This window comes from Labeo rohita, chromosome 21, assembly GCF_022985175.1.
Source record: "Labeo rohita strain BAU-BD-2019 chromosome 21, IGBB_LRoh.1.0, whole genome shotgun sequence".
Classification (NCBI taxonomy): Eukaryota; Metazoa; Chordata; class Actinopteri; order Cypriniformes; family Cyprinidae; genus Labeo; species Labeo rohita.
Window position 1 is genome coordinate 26,594,100 of NC_066889.1, and position 17,270 is coordinate 26,611,369.

General features: G+C 31.5%; 1 protein-coding gene across 19 annotated transcripts in view; it reads right to left on the reverse strand.

Annotated features, from left to right (window-relative positions):
- The window catches only part of LOC127151929 (formin-binding protein 1), an 88,632-nt gene that overhangs the window by 20,308 nt on the left and 51,054 nt on the right, over positions 1-17,270 (reverse strand). For 10 of the 19 annotated variants that reach the window (XM_051092255.1, XM_051092256.1, XM_051092252.1 and 7 more), the window contains exons 6-10: positions 16,119-16,223; positions 8,398-8,526; positions 8,006-8,152; positions 5,774-5,968; positions 404-595 (exon numbers count right to left, since the gene is read on the reverse strand). In XM_051092255.1, coding sequence (XP_050948212.1) covers positions 404-595; positions 5,774-5,968; positions 8,006-8,152; positions 8,398-8,526; positions 16,119-16,223 — 768 coding nt within the window. The remainder of the gene's footprint in view (positions 1-403; positions 596-5,773; positions 5,969-8,005; positions 8,153-8,397; positions 8,527-16,118; positions 16,224-17,270) is intronic. The other 9 variants (XM_051092266.1, XM_051092267.1, XM_051092268.1 and 6 more) reach the window with 2 other exon arrangements.

Genomic DNA, 17,270 nt, shown 5'->3' on the forward strand with positions numbered 1-17,270 from the left:
ATAAAATAAAAAAAATAACATAACTACTGTATTCTATCTATTAAAAAAGAATTACTGCAAAATAAATAACATTAAATTAAGAAATAAATTAATAAAATCTTTTTTTTTCTTTTTTTTTATCATTTTAGGCCACAGAAATGTCCCCTAAATGACGTATCACCAAATCTGATCATTCAGTTGTGACTTAAAGGCAGCATTAGTCACATTAAGACATCAACGGTTTGTTTACAATGCAAAAAAACCACCTCGAAATGATCATTCGGCTCCTTTTTTCCTAATGCAAACATACAGTGACATGACAGCACAGGCGATGACAGGCACAGAGCGGCACACGCGCACCCACACGCTTACATGAATACACGCATGTGGAAGACGTGGAACGCCAGCATGCACGGATACTTACCCCGCGCCGGAGGCTCCTGAGGCAGTGCATTTTGGGCTTGGAGGTCATGAGGTCGTTGAATCGGTGGGACAGGGGCTCCTTGGACTGTTTGGGGGTCTGGGGAGTGGGGCAGGGGTCAGGGGTCACAGCAGAAGGTGAGGGAGGGTCAGGGGGGGGCTGGCGAGGTATGGGGGACGTTAACAGGGACATAAGCTATCGGTAAGACACGAGCCACAGAGCAGCGACCAGTGAGTGAGAGGGAGAGAGAGAGAGCGAGGTTTACAGAGAGAGAGAGAGAGAGAGAGAGAGAGAGAGAGGGTGGGGACCAAATCGATCCAGAAAGAGGTAAACAAAAAAGGAGGGGGAACACAAAACAAGAGAAATAAGGACCCAAAAATGAAACGAATTAATCAATTAATCAATTAATAGAACAAAGGAGAACGCAAACTTAAACAAACGTAAAAGAAACGGCAACTGAAAGAAAACACGCTGCAGCTGTGGTGTTATTAACCCTGTGAGCGAGAGAGTTAGTGCGTTAAACTCCGTTCCGTACATCAGGGGTCACATGCAGGGGTCAAACCATTGCAGAACCATTTAAAGGGACAGTTCACCCAAAAATAAACAGCACAGCAATGACTGTCGGCCTTCCATAGAACACAAAAGAGGAGGTTTATGCTGCTTTTTTTAATGTAATGGAAGCGGATGTAAAAGTAGAACTTATGACTATATTCCAAGTTTTCTGAAGCCTAACAGTAGCCTAACAGCGTGCAAAGAAAAACACCTAAAGTCATTATTTACTAATAATGTGTCATTAATAATAATTCCCTTTTTGTCAATAAAATTCTAGTTTAAGTACCTGATTGGCAGGACTGTGTTTGACAATACTGGCAAAGCATTAATAATAGCAAGTTATAAAAACTAAAATTTCAACATTAAAATAAGAAATGTGTTGTTTCAATTATGCTTGACTTTAAAGTCTAAGTTCAGTTAACTTTTGTTTAGTTAAAAATCAATTTCAACAAAAAACATTTGTTTTTTTTAAGTTGTTTTAAATTTAAAGAACATTTTGTTCAAACAAGGTGCTAAGTAATAAATAAAAATTATACACACACAAACACACACACACACACACACAATAGATATTCAAATAATGAAACAGATATTCACATATATAAATAATTACATTAATTTATTTAGATATTTGTTTTATTTAAAATTGTATTTATTTATTTTTTATTTCCTTATTATTTATAATTCTAATTACAAATAGCTAATTATTACAATTTATTATTATCATTATTATTATTAATTATTTATTTAAAATTTAAAATGATTTAAAACAAAAACTATGTATATAGTCATTTATCAATACATTATGAGGAAATAAATAAACAAAATAAATGAAAAAAATCTATTTTATTTATTTATTTATTTATTTTTATTTTAATTCTTATTTATAATTATAATTAAAAACAACTTTTTAAAATTGATATTATTATTATTATTTTTAACTTAATATTAAAATAAAAAAATACATTTATTTTTTTATATATGAATTTATTTATTAGTTATGATTTATAATTATAATTAAAAATAATAATAGATAATTATTACAATTTATTATTATTATTATTATTATTATTCATTATTTATTTACAATTTAAAGTTATTTAAAATAAAAATAAGATGGAAAATGTAATATATTATGAATTAAAAAAATACTGTAACATATGCACACGGACGGTCTTAAATTATATTGATCAAGGCCGTAGTTGTGAGGGTGTGCAGCTGAATAATTAATTTGCCTCAGGTGATGGGTAACTATCGTCCACAAGTAACATCTTTTTTGAAAAACTATAAAACTGTGGCAGTCTGTCAAAATATTTCTTGCCTTTTTGTCCCTTTTTGTCCCTTTTTGAACTTTGACAGCTGTGATCACCATCCACTTTCATTGTTTGGCAAAAGTGCTGAATATTCCTTCACTTCTCTGTTTTTGTGTTCCATGGAAGAAAATCAGTCATTGAGGGTGAGTAAATGATGGCAGGGTTTTAATTTCTGGCTGAACTGTCCCTTTAACAAACATCACATGCACAGCACACACACACACACTCCTCTAAAGCACAAAACTGATTTCAGGTCAACCATTCACTCTTTTTCTCTCTCTTTCACTTTCTTATAAGCTCCGCTCCCCAAAGCGTAATGGAGCAATTAATGAACGTGCGTTCTGGGAGAGCTCACATTAAAGGCTCAGTTCCCAACAGACTAGACAACCTGCTAAAACATCACAGACAAAATCAGCCCTCTACGCATTAGGAGAAACCGAGATAAGTCGAAATCTACACAAGTACCACATGATGTGTGCACATGAATAATGCACTTACAGTGGAAGTCCATGGAGCAACTGCATAACCAGAGGACACTACAAGGACAATTTACACCTCTAATAACACATTTTGTACAAAATAAAAATTGCTTCAGCATAAACATGAGCTGCACATTTTTGCTTTTAACCCTTTAAGAATGGTTTGCTCTATTTTAGTAATATGTATATGCTCTTACAACATTAATTCATATTTTGATTTATTTTGTTTGTTTGTATTATTATTTATATTAGTTATTTTTATATTTCCATTATAATTTGTTTAAATTTAAATTTTTCAAGTTGTATGTCCTATTGTCATTTTATATGGTAATTAAAAATGTGTAAATCTATAAAAATAAATAATTAATTAATTTAAATAATAACCATTATTATTAATAATAGCAATAAGTAAAAAGTAAATTAATAAATAAGTAAATAAATAAATAAGCACAAAATCCTGACCTTGTTATAGTCACAAAAATAAAGGTATTGCTGTTTAAGCTTAAATATTTTTATTATGTTTGTAGTAATAAGTTGTAGTAATTCAAGTACATCAATCTGTTTTATTTCAGGTAGTTGTCAAGGCTTTTTTTTAGTTTAGTTTAGTTTAGTTTAGTTTAGTTTAAACAACAACAAAAAAATCATTATAAAAATTACAATTACAATAATAATTCTTATTAATAATAATAATAATAATAGTAATATTAAAAGAAATATTATATGTTTTAGTTTTAGTAATTTAAGTAAATCAGCCTGTTTTATTTCAGTTAGATGCCATGGCTTTTTTAGTTTAAAAAATATATATTAATAATAAAATAAAAAAATAATTAATTAATTAAAATAATAATAATAATAAGTAAATAAATAAATAAATAACATGCACAAATTCCTGACTTTTTAATTACAATTAAAACTTTTTTTATTATTATGCTCTAGTTTTAGTAATTTAAGTATGACAACCTGTTTTATTTCAGTTATTTGCCAAAGGTTTTTTTGTTAATAAATAAATAAATAAATTGATTGATAAATAAATCAATAATATCTAATAATTATCTAATAATATATTAATATATAATTAATAATATATTAATAATACTATATATTAATATATATTAAAAAATTAATCAAAATAATAAATAAGTAAAAAATAAATAAATAAGCACAAATTCCTCACTGTATCTGCTATTTAAGCTTTATATATATATTTTTTGTTTTAGTAATTTAAGTATGTTAACCTGTTTATTTCAATTAGTTGCAAAAATGTGTTTTTTTTTGTTTTAATATATCTAATATTTATTATTTGTTTTTATTTCAGCTATAATTCAATTAAGGAAAATTATTTTATTATTTTAGTTTTACAACTCACTCCTGGCCCACAGACTTCCCATGTAAGAGCATTACCATAAACAGCATTTCTCCTTGTTTTTCTAAAGTTGAGCTGATTTCCTGTTGCAATCGACATCATGTCACAGATGCTGCCAACACAGCTTAACTAGTCCTGAACCCATAAGGTTCCTATAATCTTCACCGCCATACATAAACACAATCACGATTTCAACTTCTAACCCTGTTGAACATTGTAATTCAGTCAAAATCATCTGCTTTCATGCATAAACACCATTAATTATATACAGTTCTGCATGAGATGTGTGCGTGTTTAGTGTTTGGATGACAGTATTAATGAATCTAGTTTACTAGAAAAGTGTCCTAACAAACAAACAGACACGTTACACACACAAAAACACACACAGGAGAGACGTGAACCGACAAACACGGCTATGATTGGAACAGCATACTACACTATTAGTACTTAGGGAGTGTACTACACACAATATGCAAATGACCTACTACTGTACATTTGCCAAAATGCGCAGCAATAAAGTGTGGAATGTGACATCCCATAATGCAATGCTCAAAAAGTTACATTTCCAGCGGGAAAAGAATATCAGTCGCAATATTACACAGACTGCACTTTTCTGCTCACCAGGGCTTCATTCACCTGATTAAAAATACAGTAAAATCTGTAAAATTGTGAAATATTATTTCAATTTTATATAACCTGTTTCTATTGTAATATATTTTAAAATATAATTTATTTCCATGATGCAGTGTTGAATTTTCAGCATCATTACTCCAGTCTTCAGCGTCACATGATGCTTCAGAATTCATTCTAACATTCTAAATTGCTGTTCAAAAAACATTTTTTATTATTATCAATGTTGAAAACTTTATATAAATATTCAGTGAAATCTGAATGAATAGAAAGTTCAAAATAACAGCATTTATTTAAAAAAATAACACTATAAATGTCTTTACTGTCACTTTTAATCAATTTAAAGCATCTTTGCGGAATAAAAATATTAATTTAGAAAAAATATATATATATTTAGTTTTCCGTTCCGCCCATAGCCACACAGACACACCTTATTAAATATGTACGACAGTGTTAATGCTCACATCCTGGTCCTGCGAGGTTAGGCGGGGTTTGGACTGAGCATGCTCAGTAAGAGTGGACCCTTTGACAAAGGTCAAAGGTCACAAGAAGACAGAGGAAGATGAGGAAAAGGAAGAAAAACGTGGTTACCATGAGAACAGCACGATGAGTGGCCGGAGAAGGAAGTTACTCACGATTTGACGAGAAGGGAAAGACGACAGCAATAAAGGGTTTAGGGTTACGTTACTCTGCGATGTCAAAGGTCAAAGGTCAAAGGTCAAAGGTGAGGCCTCACAGGCCGGTGCATTAGTACGTTATCGGCGGAGCGTCAGGATGAACGTGGAACAGTTGTATTTGCGTGCAGGTGAACAAAGGGAAAGGAGAACGATGGTGGCAAACGAATAACAGCATCTAGAAATGCTACAATAAAACTACACAACCTACAAATGAAACTAAACAAGCACAAACTAAAAACAAAACTCACAAACACATGAAACAATCACTCTTATCAGTCTGTGTTCATATTTACTTAAATTCAGGTTTTCGAATTCAGATCAAAGTAAGTGTGAGTGAATGTGATGCCGGTGTGTGTTACCTTGTTTTTCTTATTGAAAGGCCAGAGAGTTTTGCTCTTGCCCTTGCTGGAACGGTCCGGTTTGTTGTCCGGGCGTGAGTTAGTGAGGCTGGTCTCAGACACCGTTCTTTTCATCGCCTGTCCGTAGTCTTCAAACTCCACATCGCCTGGAGGCTCAAACCCAGACTTATAAGACTCTATCACCTGGGACGAGTCCTGCAGGGAAAGAAAAAGCACAGGTAGTCTTGCTATGTGATTTTATTAACACCAATATACTATAATAGTTTTTGTTAAAATTTAAAATAATTTTTATTAAATAGTTTCTATTTTTACTTTCATTTTTTAGATAACGTTTTAGTAATTTTTAAAAAAAATGTATATTTAGTATTTATTGTTTTATTTATTATTTTTTAGTACTTCAACTTGTACTTTGAAATACTGTGTCAACTTGTACTGTGAAATATTATTACAGTTTAAAATAATGGTTTTCTATTTTTATATACTTTTATAAATTTTTAAATTAAATTTATTCCTGTGATGCAAAGCTGAATTTTCACCACCATTACTCCAGTTTTCAGTGTCACATCATCTTTCAGAAATCATTGTAATATGCTGATTTATTATCAATGTTGATTTGTTTTCAGGATTCTTTGATAAATAAAAAGTTAAAAAGAACAGCATTTATTTAAAATAGTAATGTTTTCTAACTTCTAACTTAAAGTCTTTGCTATCACTTTATCAACTGAACACATCCTTGCTGAATAAAAGTCTAAATTTATTTTAAAAAAAGACAGAATAAAAATGTACTGATCACAGATTTCACATGGTAGTTTGAGTAAATGCTGTTTTTTTTCACTTTTTATTTATTAAGGAATCCTAAAAAAAAAAGTATTGCAAGTTCCATCTAAATATTAAGCAGCACAACTGTTTTCAACATTGATAATAAATCAGCATATTAGAACATATATATATATATATATATATATATAATACTTTTTAGTACTTCAACTTGTACTTAAAATATGCTGTTCTAGCAATTATTAAATTAAATTAAATTAAATTTTAAATTAAATTAAATTAAACTTCAAATAATGAAAATGGTTTTAGTTTAAGTTAACGATAATCTGTGAAAATAAGCTGAAAATAAGCTTATTAGCATTACTACAAAACAATCCTTCCCTAAAAATATATCGTTTGACATTTTTTCTTTTTGAGGATGCCTCTAAAAGGAGGTTTTGTCAAATGTAGGTCATTTCTAGAGATGCTTTGTCCTAGAAAGCTACTATACAGTCAGAGACAACAACCACTTGCAGTGTCATATGCAGAATATTATATCTGTATCTAAATACAGAATTTCTGCTATTGTATTGTCAGTAGTTAATCAGAAATGTCAGAAAATATACATTAAAATATTTCAGAAATGCTGAACTATATCAGAGGAGATTTAAGGGTTTTATAGACAGCATATTTAATTTGTCTCAACTTAATTTGTCTCAACATTTGTTTAAAAAATTAATACTTAATTTTGTTTTATTTACCAATAGTGCATTAAATTGATCAATAATTACAATTTAATGTTACAAATTTTTTTTATTTCAAATAAATGCTGTTATTTTGATCTTTATTTTCATCAAAGAATCCTGAAAAACAATTCCACAAAAATATGAAGCAGCACAACTCTTTTCAACATTGATGATAATAATAAAAATAAATGTTTCTTGAGCAGCAAATCAGCATATTAGAATGATTTCTGAAGGATCATGTGACACAGAAGCCTAGAGTAATGATGCTGAAAATTCAGCTTTGCATCACAGAAATAAATTACATTTTAAAATATATTCAAGTAGAAAACAGCTATTTTGATTTGTAATAATATTTCACAATTTTACTGATTTTACTGTATTTCTGACTAAATAAATGCAGCTTTGGTGAGCATAAGAGACTTCTTTCAAAAGTTTTAAAAAATCTTAAGAACTTTTGACTGGCGGTTTAAAACTGTTTCCCTTTTGTACGAAAATGATGCTCCTTGCATCAGATGTGGCATCAGGTATCAGTGCCTTATGATAATCTAATCCATTCTAACAAACAGCCAGAGATTGATCCTGGATCAATGTTAGAATCAGTAATGGGCTCAGTAATGTCTTGTTCAGCTCAGATTGAGTTTCTATGAAAGGAACAAGAGGTATTTAAAACAGAAAGGGGCGCTACAATGAGGATCTGTCACAAATGAGTCTGCATGAGTGTGTTACTAACATTTTTGGGTTCAATAGACTCGGCCACTTGTGTTATTCCATCCAAGCATTTCCCAATGATGGGCAGAATCTGCCGGTCGACCTCCGCAAACGTCTTCAGAGACTCGCCCATCCGCTCTATCCTCTTCTCCTCCATCGCCTGGATCTTCTGCTCAACACACACAAACACACAGATGAGGAGTTAATGTGTGTATTTCTAAATAGAAAGCTGTGAGATCAATAGTCACACCTTGCAAATTGCATTTGGGGGCGTTTACGCTGTTACCCCATTTGCATAATTCACAATAGTGAATTCATAAACAATGCAGCTGGTGCATGCAAATAAATTATGACACTGGTAGCTAATTCATTCTCAATGGATGTTTCTATGTGTGTGTGTGTGTGTGCGTGCACCTGGAAAATATTAGGGATGATGGTGTAATAATGTTCGTTCTGTTCCTGGTTGAACTTCTGCAGGTATGAGGAATATTCACTCTTGCTGTCAGAAGCCATCTGGTGTCTCATCTGAGCCTGCTGCCGTGCCTAAAAGAGAGAAAGGATGAAATATGACTGATTATGCAATATTGTTTAAAGAAATTTGATTAATTATACTCCTAAAAGCCACACAGGCTTAAACATATATGCCAAAAAAAGAGCCTACAGGCATGATTTCATAATTTTTGCATCTCCTTACATCTTTGCAACAATATTTACAATCAATTTTATGCATTTGAATTGTTTTCTAAAGTCATAAGTAATTCAAACACGTTTAATATACAGTTATGCGGAATGAATTTTCGACTAATGAGATTTCACTGTGAGCGGGGCTACCTGGTTTAATGGTTTATTTAAACTCTCATTTAAATGGAAGTGCTGCTTTTACCACTGATAAAGTGCACTCAAAATAACACACTTTTGTTTTCAGACTCAATGACTTCCCTTAAATTCACACACAAACCTCAAAAACTCACACTGACTCACACACTCAGTATAAACACTTTAGCCTCATTCTTATAGATGTATTTATAACTAATACACACTTATGTGTCAAATGGCAGGTATGACATACGTGTGAAAGGCTAAAGTAAAACTGCAAGATATAAACTCCCTACACAACGCTCAAGAGCTCTTGCAGGTTGAAGAAATACACAAATGCATGCTGCTGAAGTAAATGCAACCCTCAAGTGTACTAATGCTTTTAAATGCACATCGTTTAAGGGAGAGAACGAAACAGAGAAAGCAGTGTCATGTTAACCACATCCTGATCCGATTCTAGGAAATCACTCTAGTTAGCCTGAGGTTCAGTGTTGCTATGGAAACACTCAAACTTCACCAGCAGGTCAGCAGCAGCAGAAGACGAGCATGAACCGACGGGAAGTTGAAAAATATCATCTAAAATTACATTCGCACTCATTGGTTTTTAAAGATCTATTGATGTATTTGATTAGATTATTTAGATAAAAAAGTGATATCACTGCTTGTGCATTTCATTTGTTTTCTTAAATATAAGAATATTTACATGTAAGAATATTGCATTTAAATATTTCAATAACATTTATAATATTTAATATAAAAATAAATATATTATATTCATATTATATATTTAGATTTAATAATTTTTTTTAATAAAAAAACAATATTTAGATAAATATAATAAATTATTTTTATTATTATTTTTAAATCAGATTTTATAATGAAAATGTTCATTTTTTATATTATAAATTTGAAATATTATTTAGGTATGAATGTGGTATTCTTACATTTAAATATTCTTACATGCAATAAAAAATTTAAAGCAGTGAGTGATATAGTTTTATTTTAAAAAATAATAATATACACAAAAATGTATATATATTTATATATTTAAATATATTTAAAATGCACATTTCATGATTACAAATATTAAATTCTGAACTAAAGATTACTATTAAATATGTACTTAAATGTAAGAAAATTGCATTAAATTATTAAAATAACATTTATAATATAACATATAAACAGTAATATTCATTTTTGGTTATACATACTTTATTTTATTTTATACATCAAAAATAAAATACGCAATATATAAATAAATATAATAAATTCATATATTATTTTTGCATTATGTTTATTTTATTAGTATTTTTAAATTTGATTTTTTATCATGAAAATGTACATTTCATATAATAAATTAAAAGTATCATGTAAGTATGAATGTGCTATTCTTACATTTCAGTATTCTTATATTCAAGAAAAAAAAAGTAAAGCAGCAAGAGATACAATTCTTTTCAAAAAGTAATATACAAAATATCAATAAAAATAAAAAAGTGCATACTTAACGTTATATAATCACAAATATTTTATAAATATTTTCTATGAAATATGTACTATTCTTACATTTTAAGAGAAAAACTAAATGCAGTGAGTGATTTAATTTCATATAAAAATATACAAAGTATCAATAAATATATTTACATTATATAATATGAAATATGCATTTGTAATTATAAATATTATATAAATATTTACTATTAAATATGTACTATTCTTACATTTAAATATTCTTATATTTAAGAAAGAAATTGTAATTCGCAAGCAGTGAGTAATGACAGTTCATTATATTAATATAAACAAACTAAAAATATAAATATATTAATATATAAATGTGATATATATATATATATATATACAGCAGAATATATAATATAATATTATATTATATTATATTATATTATATTATATTCAACTAAAGATTTTTAACATTTTGTAAAACTTGGACACACTGACTGCAACCACCGGATACTGCTGATTCCTAAACACACACAAACACACACACCTCCTTAATAAACTGTGATATGGTGAGCTGACATTTATATATGGACCAGCTGAGCAGGACACTTTGAGGTCTACACAATTAAATATTCATGCCTGGAGCGATGTGACTGGTGGAGCAGCAGCGCAGACAAACTTTAGTCAAGCCTGTGATTGGGTGGCCGTTCAGCAGGTGTGTCGTGTGGGCGTGGCCATGGCTGGACAGGAAGCAACAGTGTCCCGACACACAGACACACACACACAGACCTGCCGCTGTGCACCTACCTTCAGGTAACATCGCTTCAAGGCATGATTTAAAAAAAACACATACACATTAGTTAGCTTAGGCTACTAATGAGTTAGTACTTAAATCTACACCGTAACATGACAGCGATATCGACACAAACCCCTCGACAACACATCAAACAAACACACAAACACTCTGCCTGCGTTCAAGAAATACAAGCATACATATGCATACTATTTAAAACATAAAACAGTGTATAATTATGCAATTGTTATAATATTTATCATATAGTAACATGCAAATAGCCTTCTTGTCAAACAACCTCTTTATGTTGCATGCTTAACTCAGTAACTGATGTCTAGTCATCGTCTCAGAAGTAAATATGGTTAAAGCATTTTTAAATCTGTAAAAATGACAGACTTTTGTCAGTCTGAGCATTGGCAAATCAAAAAATTAGTCATGAAAGAGATAAAAAGTGTGGTTTGTGTTACTTTCAGCTTGTGTGTCTCAGTGTTAATGAAAGACGAAGTTAAGACACATTGCATTGTGGGATGCAGTGCTTTGGTTATATGCATCATCTAGGTATTTCATGCATTCTTAAATACTGTAAATAGTATGCATACTGTAAACTGCAGAAATAGCATGCTATTCTAAATGCAGTCACTCACTAATTGAGCCAATGCAGCTGTTGTAACTACTGACCCTAAAACATCTAAGTTCTTATTAACAGAAGAGATCTTTTGGACTTTTTGGGGGTTTTCTGACTGTTAAATGATAAAACCGCTCTCTAGATTCTGGACTCCTGGAAGCAGGAGCTCTTTTCCACATCTGAATACTTTGGAAATTTCTTTTTGTTCAGTTCGAGCTATCACAGAGACATCTGCCCAGCACACGCTTTGGAACGATTAAAAATGAGTAAAGAGAACGTAGGCGATGTTGCTTGTCCTGTGTGACTCCACACACACACACACACACACACACACACACACACACACAAAAGGTTGAGTTTCTACACAGCGCCACGGCAGCAGTGTGAGACAGTGAAGGATGTGTTAAGATTAAGTGAAGGGAAAAACAGACACATGTGAATCATTCGGGTTCTATCAGTTTATCACTTTTTTCTATCTTATATAAACCACACTGAAACTAAATAAAACAAAGTGAGATGATGACAGCAATCAAATCATGATCAGATTAATTATAAACCTCACTTTCATTCAGCTGACATCTATCTATCATCTATCCATCTGTCTGTCTGTCTGTCTGTCTGTCTGTCTATCTATCTGTCTTTTCACAACAACAGATGGAACGATAGATAGATAGATAGATAGATAGATAGATAGACAGATATAACGATAGAAAGAACGACAGATACACTGATAGGTGACAGCACGATAGAATGATGGATGATAGATCATATAACAATAGAACGATGGATGGAACAATAGATAGAATGATAGACAGAACGACAGACAGAACAATAAAACAACAGAACGAATGACAGATAGAATGACAGATAGAACAATTAGAACAATAGATGATAGAACGGTAGATGGAACAATGGATAGAGCGATAAAATGACAAAACGACAGATAGAACGATAGACAGAATGATAGTACGATAGATGATAGAATGATAGATAGAATGACAGATAGAACGATTAGAACGATAGATGGAATGATAGTTAGAATGCTGGACAGAACGATAGGCAGAACGACAAAACAATAGATGACAGAACGATAGAACAACAGAAGTAACGACAGAATGACAAATAGAACGATAGATGAAACAATAGATAGAGTGATAGACGGAATGATAGATGAAAGAATGATAGAATGACGGAAAGAACGATAGATCAAATGACAGATAAAACGATAGATAGACAGATGGAATGATAGATAGAATGATAGAACGATAGAACAACAGATAGATGTTAGAACGAAAGAATGATAGAACAATAGATGATAGAACGACAGAAGGAACGACAGACAGATGACAGATAGAACGATTAGAACGATAGATGGAACGATAGTTAGAATGCTGGATAGACAGAATGATAGAACAATAGATGACAGAACGATAGAACAACAGAAGGAACGATAGAATGACAGATAGGACAATAGATGAAACGATAGAGTGATAGATGGAATGATAGAACAATAGATAACAAAACGATAGAACAACAGACAGAATGACAGAATGATAGAATGATTAGATGATAGAACGAATGAATGATAGATGGAACGATAGAATAATAAAATGATAGAATGAGATAAAATGATAGAATGATGGAACGATAGAATGACAGATAGAACGATAGATGAAACGATAGATAGAGCAATAGACAGAACGATAAATGATAGAACAATAGAATGACAGAAGGAACGATTGATGAAAATAGAGTGAATGATGAAACAATGATAGATAGAACGATAGATAGAATGATAGAACAATAGATGATAGAATGATAGAACAACAGATAGAATGATAGACAGAACAACAGAACGATAGATGACAGAACGAAAGAATGATAGATGGAACGACAGAATGATAAAATGGTAGAATGACAGATAAAACAGAATGATAGAATGATTAGATGATAGAACGAATGAATGATAGATGGAACGATAGAATAATAAAATGATAGAATGAGATAAAATGATAGAATGATGGAACGATAGGAACGATAGAATGACAGATAGAACGATAGATGAAACGATAGATAGAGCAATAGACAGAACGATAAATGATAGAACAATAGAATGACAGAAGGAACGATTGATGAAAATAGAGTGAATGATGAAACAATGATAGATAGAACGATAGATAGAATGATAGAATGATAGAACAACAGATAGAATGATAGAACAACAGATAGAATGATAGACAGAACAACAGAACGATAGATGACAGAACGAAACAACGATAGATGGAACGACAGAATGATAAAATGGTAGAATGACAGATAAAACAGAATGATAGAACGACAGAAGGAACGATAGATAGAATGACAGAACGATAGATGATAGAATGATAGAACAACAGATAGAATGATAGACAGAACAACAGAACGATAGATGACAGAACGAAAGAATGATAGATGGAACGACAGAATGATAAAATGGTAGAATGACAGATAAAACAGAATGATAGAATGATTAGATGATAGAACGAATGAATGATAGATGGAACGATAGAATAATAAAATGATAGAATGAGATAAAATGATAGAATGATGGAACGACAGAATGACAGATAGAACGATAGATGAAACGATAGATAGAGCAATAGACAGAACGATAAATGATAGAACGATAGAATGACAGAAGGAACGATTGATGAAAATAGAGTGAATGATGAAACAATGATAGATAGAACGATAGATAGAATGATAGAACAAGAAGATGATAGAATGATAGAACAACAGATAGAATGATAGACAGAACAAACAGAACGATAGATGACAGAACGAAACAACGATAGATGGAACGACAGAATGATAAAATGGTAGAATGACAGATAAAACAGAATGATAGAACGACAGAAGGAACGATAGATAGAATGACAGAACGATAGATGATAGAATGATAGAACAACAGATAGAATGATAGACAGAACAACAGAACGATAGATGACAGAACGAAAGAATGATAGATGGAACGACAGAATGATAAAATGGTAGAATGACAGATAAAACAGAATGATAGAATGATTAGATGATAGAACGAATGAATGATAGATGGAACGATAGAATAATAAAATGATAGAATGAGATAAAATGATAGAATGATGGAACGACAGAATGACAGATAGAACGATAGATGAAACGATAGATAGAGCAATAGACAGAACGATAAATGATAGAACGATAGAATGACAGAAGGAACGATTGATGAAAATAGAGTGAATGATGAAACAATGATAGATAGAACGATAGATAGAATGATAGAACAATAGATGATAGAATGATAGAACAACAGATAGAATGATAGACAGAACAACAGAACGATAGATGACAGAACGAAAGAATGATAGATGGAACGACAGAATGATAAAATGGTAGAATGACAGATAAAACAGAATGATAGAATGATTAGATGATAGAACGAATGAATGATAGATGGAACGATAGAATAATAAAATGATAGAATGAGATAAAATGATAGAATGATGGAACGATAGAATGACAGATAGAACGATAGATGAAACGATAGATAGAGCAATAGACAGAACGATAAATGATAGAACAATAGAATGACAGAAGGAACGATTGATGAAAATAGAGTGAATGATGAAACAATGATAGATAGAACGATAGATAGAATGATAGAATGATAGAACAACAGATAGAATGATAGACAGAACAACAGAACGATAGATGACAGAACGAAACAACGATAGATGGAACGACAGAATGATAAAATGGTAGAATGACAGATAAAACAGAATGATAGAACGACAGAAGGAACGATAGATAGAATGACAGAACGATAGATGAAACGATAGAGCAATAGATGGAATGATAGATAGAACAATATAGATGATAGAACGCCAGATGGAACGATAGAACGTTAGAATGATAGATAGAACCATAAATATAGATATAGCTGTAGACAGAACGATAAAATAAGAGAATGACAGATAGAATGATAAAATGATAGAACGACAGATAGAATGATAGAATGAAAGAACAACAGAAAGAACGACAAATAAAATGACAGAACGAGAGATAGAATGATAGATAGAACGACAGATAAAATAATAGACAGAATGATAGATGATAAAATAAGAGAGCAATAAATTCAACGATAGAATTATACATAGAATAATAGATACAACAAAAGAATGACGATGATAGAACGATAGAACGAGAGATGGAGCAACAGAATGATAGATGATGAAACGATAGAATGACAGATAGAGTGCTAGATATTCAGTGTGCATGTGGTTATAATGAAGTGGCTTGTGGTTTCTACATAATTATCGTCAGTTCTGTCTTATCACTGTTAAAAGGAACTTTCCAGTGAAGAAACCAGTGGGGTTTTTTTCTTCAAGAATCCTGGATGATGTACGATTCCTTATCAGACAGTCTTACCTTCTCCACATCTGCTTTCGTCACATTGATGTCTGCGTCCATCTTCTCAAAGTACTGCTGGGCTCGATCAGCTTCTTTGCAGTCCCGCTCGAACTTCCTCTTACACTGCGCACACACACACACACACGTGTTAAACCATGGCAGAACACACTGCTCTAGATTCACGTACATACAGATGTTCAGATGCAGAACACACTCAGTTTAATTAGCACACTCACACACGCAGCCCACCGAACAGATGTGTGAAGTTGTGCGGTATAATAAACGCTCATCCATTATCACTCTGTTTATCCTTCATCTCGCTCTCGCACTCATTTATTTGAAGGGACAATCAACATTTGTGTCCGCGCCGACCATTGAATCACCCGATCACGCAAACACACACAATGAGCTCATTCTTACACACGGACACACACAGGCAGTGCTCTCTCTCTCGTTCTCTCACACACACTGAATCAACAAACAGCCAGAAGACTCTGCTAACAACGACACAATCCATCTCTCACAGCACAGTGGGCGTACAGAGGAATGTCGTGATATATCCTGTCTGCTTCAGTGTGTGTGTGACGTCCCTCTGATCACACACACACACACACACTGTATCTACTGGACTAGGCTTTTTGGACATTTACTGTGGTAATACCCTGGTAAACTTTTAAGTACAGTAAGTGAATATGGCATTCATTTAGTAACAGCTACACCTACAGCTATACCTTTTCAAAGTGTACACTTTTGTACTTTATTTACCACTAAAAGGTGCATATTAGTACCTTAAAGACATACATTAATACTTTAAGTGTACATATTAGTATCTTAATGCTACATAATTTTACCTTTTGAAAGGGTACTGCCCCAGAGACAGCTTTTGTACCTTTTTTCTGAGAGCGTAGTTTGTTTAAATGTAAAAACTACGTAAAATATTAATATTATAACATTTTATTTTTTAAAATCATTTAATTTGACTGTAATGTTTAAGTAATTTAATTTGTACTAAAATGCAGTTTTGCATGAAAAAATATTTTAATTATTTAATTATTTATTTTTCCTTTTTTTTTTAATTGTACAAAAATAAATCAAATAATAATATATTTTAAACGGAAAATGATTTAATTTCACTGTCATAGTTTAATAATTGCATTAGTATTAAAATAT